General features: G+C 33.9%; 1 protein-coding gene across 1 annotated transcript; it reads right to left on the bottom strand.

Annotated features, from left to right (window-relative positions):
• Positions 1-117: 117 nt before the first annotated feature.
• On the bottom strand, positions 118-8219 carry LOC117121520 (E3 ubiquitin-protein ligase UBR2-like; the record flags this gene model as incomplete). Its single annotated transcript, XM_033266746.1, has 4 exons — positions 8033-8219; positions 3812-4077; positions 2535-2613; positions 118-225 (listed from the first exon to the last, which is right to left on the bottom strand). Coding segments are annotated over exons 1-4 (486 nt in total), but the record flags the coding sequence as incomplete, so codon positions are not given.
• Positions 8220-9273: the final 1054 nt, after the last annotated feature.

The raw sequence follows: 9273 nt of genomic DNA on the forward strand, positions 1-9273 counted from the left end.
TCTTCCAAGAAAATGTTTTTTCTTACATGGATATTACATTCAGTCACAAGGTCGCTATGCAATTATTATTCCTAAAATAATAGAAAGATGATGTGAATATCAACAAGCACAACTTACTTGATTAGGTAGAGAGGAATGAAGCTTGTGCAAGTCACACGCAACATCCTTCTTCCATGCTTCCGCGTCTCCACAATCACAATATCCTCCACCATTAGAACTGGTCATCTATGAATTAAATACAAATCAGATGTTCACTCCTAAATTCAATATTGTCTATCATTTAGCCAACTACTGTACTGCATATGCCTGGGAAGGAGTCAACAAATCCCATATGAAACAAAATTCTGTTCAGTGTGCCAGTGAATATCAGACATTAAAAAATATTATTAAATTAAAATTTAAAAAATATTATTAAATTAAAATGTCCACAAATGGCACCTAGTTTCCCAAATAAATAAGGACAATTACAGTTAGCTAAAAAAGTTTCCATTGTTTTGTTTTATTAGATGCATTTTTTTAATAATAACTACTACTACTGCATAGGCCAGCAGTCCACAAATACTGGCCCATGGATCACAAGTTTCTGTTCAGTGTACCAATATATATCAGCCAAAAAAACAATATTATTTAATAAAAATGCCCCTAGTTTCCTAAATAAATATGGACAATTATACAGTCGAGTCCGCCAAAGTCGACTCTGTTTAAGTCGAAAATTCGCGTCAGTCGAATTTTTGAAAAAGTCCCAATTCTTTCCTATGTATTACTGTGTAAATTGTTTGTTTAATTCGAATTTTTATAAGTCGAATTTCGGCTATATCGACGGAATTTTCTGGTCCGGATAGGCCGATTTTAAAGTAATTTCAACCACACGAGTCGAAGTTCCAAATTTAGTAGCGCACGTGGGAAAAATACACAGCCGTGGGAAAATACGAAGTTCAATCCTTGTTGTACGGCAACAAGTTAGCCATGTCAAACCAACATCTCAGACAGCGCGCTGTGGAACTTGGCTCACATGATCGTATGTCGTAAGTTGCAGTCTACTCGCACAATACAGACACCCCTCCGGACCTGCTCCAATGTTCAGTTTTTCGTCCAGTTTAGTTTGTTTGAACCCATTTCGAACAAGATTGTTGTATTCAGGGCCTAGCTATTTAATTAATTTATCAAAGCCCTGGACTCCTTTGACTGCCTAGTCTACGCAAATTCAACCATTATTTAAACAGTACATGTTGTTTTGCTGTACTGCTCAGCAAATTTAATTATTACCAATAAAACTGATGCTACTTTTATATTGTTTTTGCGTGCATTTCTTTAGGTCTGATTATGTTTTTCCAAGCACACATTCTTCGTTGATCAATGCCACTTGCTGGTCGGCAGTCTAGTTGTAAACAGAACAGGTCGCGCCCCCAAAAACTCTGCCTGCCCGCCAATTGGTCCATTTTTGTGGGTGTTTTGCAGACTAGACATGTGCTTCGGCTGTGATGACGTCAGATCGCCCAAAGTTTCACATGACAGTAACAAGCTCGGTGTAATCAAGAATGTTTTAATTAAACAAATTTATAAAACAAAACAAAAAACAAATAAGAAACCCTCATGGTATATTTTAGAGTCAAAACTAAATAAACCTAACAAATTATATTTTATTCTCCACAAATTTCCTCCGTAATTACATTAGCAACATGTTTTGAAAAGCATCTTGAGTTTAAAGAATGAATGAGGTGCATTTGAAATTTACACCGACGAATCTAACGAACTTGAATTAGACGTCTACTGAAAAGAGTAACCAGTAGAAACTTGCTTTGTTGAGTTCCGTCTTTATTGCAGGTTGATTCCAAATGGTTTTTAAGGATTAAAAGCAGGAATATACACTTATTAAAACATTGGAATGCGTAAATTTCACTTCATAATTAACCAAGAAAACGTCTACTGGTGTGTCGCGTTAATCAACAGATAATCTCCATGGTACAGTAATGTGAGTATAGCTAAGCGTCTCGTTTTCACAGCGTCTGGTATGCTTGTAGTTAAACGATGTCTATTAAACTATCGTCTGGTTTTTTTCGAGTGAGTGTTACCGTCCTGAATTGGACAAATCGTCCGAGATTTGGAATAGGGAGTTCATGTTTTCGGAAAGTATTTTATTAAAAGAAGAATAGGAATGAGTTTGGGACTTAAGAAAATGTTCGGTTTTGCGTGAAATTCGATTTTGTGGGCATTGAGTACACATAGTATTGTTCTATGTTAATATTTTTTTTTCGAAAATGTGCAAGTCGAAATCTGTATAACTTGAACTTTTTATGCCAGTCCCATTAGATTCGACTTAGGCGAACTCGACTGTAGTTAGCTAAAAAATTTCTATTTACTAGTTTTGCTAGGTGCATTATTTAATCTTTATTATTGTCAATTTTATCATTTATTATCACATTTTGTTATCATTCTTTGTAGTTTATTGTGTAAATGGTTCCTAGCTGTTGAATGTCTATTTCACTATAACAAACACTGAAGTAAAATTGAAATTAAAGTTGGAAGTAACAAACCCGATATCTGTGATTCTTGTGTCTACTATTTTGAAAGCATGTCACACACAAACAGCATGTTGGATCCATTGCACATTCCCTAAATATAAACAATACAAATTCATGTCTAAATTTACCTCTAACCTTGTCTCTCAATCTTAGATTGAGTGTCTCCATTCCACATTCAATAAAATACAATACAAATGCATGTTCAGATTAAGTTTCAATCCAATATTAGATTGGGACTCAACCAGATCTTCACCTAAACAAACCAACTGAAGGTATTGAAATGATTTGGGATACATTTACTGCGCATTTGTCTTGTATATAACTGCCAACACAATAATAAACAAATAATTTAAACAAAAATAATGGCCTACACAATCACAATAATAAACAAGCTATCTAATTTTTAAACTATTTTTTGTCTTTCAAACTGTATTGTACATCTTTATATTTTAACCAATTTTGATAGTTTTAATAATCTATAGATTAAAAGCAACAAATTTCTGTAAAAGGATGCAATAAATAAAGCGAGTCTGAGAAATAATGTAAACAGAAATAATGGCCTACACAATAACAATAATAAACAAATAATGTAAACAGAAATAATAGCCTACACAATAACAATAATAAACAAATAATGTAAACAGAAATAATGGCCTACACAATAACAACAATAAACAAGTAATATAAACAGAAATAATAGCCTATATAATAACAATAATAAACAAATAATGTAAACAGAAATAATGGCCTACACAATAACAACGATAAACAAATAATGTAAACAGACAGTACAAAGTACAGGTTAAGGTTTTCAAATAAACGTTTAAAGGTAAAATCTATTAAGAATAAAAGCAAAATATTTGTTTTGGATACTATACAAAATAAAATTTACAATTACAAGTAAAATTATAGTTACAGTAGTACAAAAATTTATTAGTTTTTCCATTGTATTTTGTGTTTTTTGGATATAAAATAATAATAATAATAATAATAATAATAATAATAATAACAATAATAATAATAATAACAATAATAATAATAATAATAATAATAATAACAATAATAATAATAATAATAATAACAATAATAATAATAATAATAATAATAATAATAATAATAATAATAATAATAATAATAATAATAATAACAATAATAATAATAATAATAATACACATTTATAAAGCACCTATTAAAGCAAAAAAACTGGCTTGTTACCAGTGCTGGGAGATGCTAGAAAGAAGTTGCTTTACATAATCTATAAAGTAAACAATAAATGCTACATTAATTACCTGCAAGAGTATATAGACTCCCCACTTTTGAACACCTTTCCACACATTTGTGGTGGATTACTCTTCTGTTTCAGTTGTTGGAACATTTGACTAGGCTCTCCGTTACAGATGAACCATTCAAGAGGTTGCAGAAGGTTTTTTTTGAGATTTTCATTCTCTTGTTTGTTATCCAACTCTCCAGACTTGAAGATTTCTGGTACCTTCACCCGCCAGTAGTTCAGCAGTGTATCATGAAATACTGCCTCACTTGTTATCCTCTGCCATTGCTGGGTTAATAACAATTAAAATATAATGGTCATTTACTACAAAAAATTTACCGGTCATTTTCGCATAACATAATAATTATATGTGTATCATAAAAAACAATACAACATCTGAAACAGGAATAAGTGGTAGGAATAAGTGGTAGGAATAAAAGAAGAGATTTAATTTGAAAAAAAAAAGAGAAGAAACCATGAAATCCTTTAAAGAGAATACAAAATTAAAATACATTGAAAACTCAAATTTGCATGGAAATTGGTAAAGGTGCACAGAATTGTAACCAAGGCCTACCGTGTAATTAGCACACAGGGGTGAGCTAGGGCTAAACATGGTTTAGCCCCTTTAAGCCACCCCCTCAAAAAAATATTTATCAACATGTATATTTTTATGATTGTTTTTATTACACAGCAGTAGTCTTGTAAGTTGGCCTAAATTTAAACTTTCAGATCTATGAAATTATAATTAGTTCATCCCCTTCCCCCAAATGGAAAATCCAGGATCCACCCCCAGGTAAAATAGACAATTGTGAATATATCTTGGTATCCTTTATTAAACACAAATGTCATTGCAATTAACAAAAATCACTATTGTCAATACACTGTTTGTTGCTACAGTATTTAAGCCATACTTAGATGCAGACGATAGCTCAAAAAACAGCTCAAATTTGTGCGGAAATCGCTAGCTAGAATGGTCTGCAGAATCGTAATTACTGCATAATAATATTGTTTATATATTAAGATTAGGTGATAGACTAATTTTTGGCAAAATCTGCAAGGAAATCAGCCTCTATTTTCCGTAGAATGTGCAGACAAATTTATATACACTTGTAGGTCAAATTTTTGCTCAGATATAATATACGCAGTGATTATTTTTACGATGAAAATAGTTCCCAATGCTATTCTTATGACGATCGCTAGCGCATGCGCGATAGCGTCCCTCATCGCGGGGGAAAATAAACAAGTCTTGAACTGAGCAAACCGCGAAGCTAAATCTAGCCTAGGCCCAGAGAAAGGCCACACAGGCTTGGTAGATACCAGCCTATGCAGCGGGGTAGCAGGAGTGAACTACATGTACGCAGCTAGGAATAATACTGTAGGCCTACACATCCATACTTTCATAACAGCTTCCTGGGGTTGGTGGCAGTATATATATAAAAAATGAATTTCAATTTTGTAAAACACAAAAATAAGGCCTAAACATGAAAATTAATGTGAGCCTACGGCCTATTTATATAAGCCAAACGGTTAAGCCTACAAAATTGTTTTCATGTTCAATTTTGTGATTCCCACTCGATGGCCGGTATTCCTGATTTATTACCAATTATTTTTATTTGATAATATTTATTAATTGTTTAATAAGTTTATTAATAATTATTATTTTTCTATTTTTACAGAAACAACGCAAATGCAAGTCGATTGGTTTGAGACACATATTGTCATTGTTGTGTTTCCTGATTATTTGACCATGTTTAAAATGCTTAATAAAATGAAGATTTATGAAATTAGCATGTCATTTGTTTTGCATATGATTGTTTTCTTCTTTGCTGCCTTTCCATATCACGTTTATAATATTAATAGGCCCATGTATAAATAAAAATAAAATATACTGTGATTTGATGAAGTAGGGCGGCGCCATGAATACCCGACGAGAGGTCTAAGCTCCCCGATAAAATCTGTAGGAGAATTTTTTTTAATTCAAAAATAACATTTTGTGTTAATTATGGGATTTTTTATCCTGTCAAAAGTACCATCCCCCAGTCGGGGAAGAGCTGGCACCACTGCAACCCATACGATCGTAACAGTACCGTATACAATACCACGCACATCGTAGCACTGCACTACAGTTTTTAATCCCTACAATTTGACAGCTTAGCAAGGCATGCTTAAATTGTAATTTCGGCGCTTGAGATTTCATTTTTTCCCCCAACGAACCTGCTGGAAATTCCCCGGCAGGGGTCCAAATGTCCCCGACAGAGTCCTTTGCCCCGCAGCGCCATGGTACTCTTTAGGTAAAACTCAAACAAGTTTTGTACTTCCTTTATCTTTTATTTCCATTTTGGGATACATAGGTAGGCTGATTAGGCCTACTACTTAAAAAACACCAATAAATACACACATGTTTATTAAACTCTAAATTTACTCTGATGAGGCCTATTACAGTACCTGTACTAGTTGCTTGGACCATTTACTATAAAAATACTGTATCAGAAAGAATCGTTATGTTCCTACAAACAAATTTCCACGATACACTTGAGGGTGAAGCAGACACATTTTTGCACGCCAGCTTCAGGAAAGTGGGTGCACTTCCATAGGGTAGATGCTAAACATAGACGACTGGCTATTTTTAGGTGCAACGCATGTAATGGTAGTGAACATGTCGTAGTGTGCGTTTACCTAATAAATATTAATTATTGTGAAAATATTGAATCCCAACACTTCAATACCGTACTTGTGTATGTATTATACTTTCTTATTGCATATATTTTACAAAAATCAGATAGCCTATAAATGCATATTTGATTGAACAAATTAATTCAATATTGTAACAAACACATTGGCCTTTATTATGAAGCATTCATATATTGAAAAGTTACTACTGTATAAAAAAAATGTACTGTATACGTCCGATCGCACTTCACTTCTGGGACTGCAAGAAAAGAACATAGTTTTCAATACAGAACACACAATACTATTTATTTATTTCTTGCTTAACCTGGTTTAACAAAATCTGTTAAAACTAACTGTTATCCTTATGACCAGGATAGATACAGTTACTGTTACGTACTAAAATGAAAACATATGATCAGAACATAATGGTAATGGAAACGCAACAAACAAGAAAACAAACATATGACAAACAATAACTATCACTGATCTAAAAAAAATCGACTTACATTTGCATTGTTTCTGTAAAAGAGAAAAATAACACCAATTAATAAACTGTAATATCAGTAATCAAATAAAAATAATTGGTAATAAATTTCCAGGAATACCCGCCATCGAGGGGATTCGCATTCACAAAATTAAACATCGAACAATCTTGTAGGCTTTTTGGCTGTTAGGCCTATATATAGTTTGGGGGAGGCCCTAGGCTAAACATTAATTAATTTTTCATGTTTAATTTTTGTGTTTTACAAAATTGAAAAATTCATGTCTTATTCTACCACCACGGACCAGGGAGCATACAAGTACGAAGGCCTACAATGTAGTCCACGCTATTCCTAGCTGCGTACATGTAGTTCACTCCTAGCGTTTCCGCTGCATAGGCTGGCATCTACCAAGCCTGTGTGGCCTTTCTCTGGTCCTAGAGATAGGCCTAGGCTAGAATTAGCGTCGCGGTTCACTCAGTTCAAGACTTGTTTATTTTCCCCGCGACGAGGGTCACTTTCGCGCATGCGCTAGCGATCGTCATAAGAATAGCATTGGGAAATATTTTCACGACTCGTCGTAAAAATAATCACTGCGTATAATATAATATTCCTTGTGAAGGCCATACACAGTCTGTAAGAGTTTGTTGTTATGGGCATTCCTGTACACAATCTTTCGCTTTTCTTGGAAATAAATTCTTCATTTTACTGTTCTTTTTTTTCTACATAGGCCTAGGTTCTAGCCTACATCATCATTGTATTTTATTACTAGGCCTAGCCGTCTGCTGAACTGAAGAAAATAAATGTTATTCTTACTATTAAAACAATGAAAGACAGTGCAGTGAGCAGTGGTGTATTGAGAAACATTCGTATTCCTAAGGACTCAGGCAATTTGTTTGATTTGCTGGGTCTAAGCTTGGGCATGAGCTAGCCTTAGAACCCCCTTAGACTAATCATCATTCCTAGAAAATATCTAGCCTGTCTAGCCCAGGCTGACCTACTGGACAAAGCTGCCAGACCCCTACAAAAGTCAAACGCCTATAACATCTGTTGAAGAAGATAAAACGAGGTAGGCCTAGGCCTAGTCTACTTACATTTGCCAACGACGCACAGTCAATGGACTCCATTAGGAATTTCAATACACAAATAGAGAGATTAGAGATGTATGTTGCTACTCTTCTATTACTATAGGTTCAATAATAAAATATCTCAATATTGCTGTCATCATGTTCCTCATGAGCTTTATTCATCAGTGTCTGAAGGCATTACCAACGCATGCGCAATCTCGCTTCCCTGAACCTACTATCTTCCGGACCGCAACCAATACTTGTACATTTATATGCAGTTGTACTGCGAAGTACAACTGCATATAAATGTTCTTCGAACAAAATTATTTATGCGAGTCAAGTGAAAATAATGAATAATAAAAATATAACAAATAATATGAGACACGTCCCATTGTCTATATTAGAACTTACTTCTCATTGGGTAACAAAGTCGTAATTTTTCATTTTTGTCAAAAAGTGTCTATACAGTGTAGTGGTGAATTATGGTTTAGGTTTTTTTAAATAAAGTTTCAAAAATTTCTATGTATGTGGAAAATGCAGTTGATTACCAAAAGTTACAATTTTTATTTTGAAGACTGCATGGTCTAGGAAGTGTACATTTTTTTATGGGGCAAGTTTCCAAGGGCGGATTTTCTAGGGGCGAGTTGACTGCCAAAGAGTGTTGCCAAAGCGTGAGCTAGCGTGTTCAGTCGTCTTAGGCCCTTGTTTTTTGACAAACAATGACCTTCAGAGGTCAAATTGCTGTCAAGAATATGAATTGGCTGCTACACAGCAATTAGAAAGGAAAACGCTTACACTGCATTTGCATGGTATTGTCATTTAATCAATGACGAAAAGTAAAGTTTAGAAATACAGTACAACAAATAGGTCAGCACTCGACTACAATCAACTAAAATTCTGACCCTACAGGACAGCAAATTATGCAATTGTATTTCGAACAGCTCAACTAAAAAAGGGTTATCTAAAAAGCCGCATAGGCTATACTTGGAGTTGCATTGGAATAAAACTATACATAAGCATCCAAACTTAATAACGAATGCAGATGTATTTCATAACATCAAATAATTACACAGTATATATGACAATATAATATGTGAAGAATGGGTGCCAAAAAGGTCAGCCATCGACGATGGGCCAAACACCAAGAAAAGGAGTTACAGAAACTGTAAATCTCCATGTATTTGTTCTGTATGTAGTATTTTTTACTTATTTATTTAAATTTGTCTGTACCTGTATGTTATCCGCCCGTGTCGTGTTCCATGCCTGGC

Source organism: Anneissia japonica, unplaced genomic scaffold (assembly GCF_011630105.1).
Source record: "Anneissia japonica isolate Jap-2015-1 unplaced genomic scaffold, ASM1163010v1 scaffold65153_len11719_cov121, whole genome shotgun sequence".
NCBI classification, from domain to species: Eukaryota; Metazoa; Echinodermata; class Crinoidea; order Comatulida; family Comatulidae; genus Anneissia; species Anneissia japonica.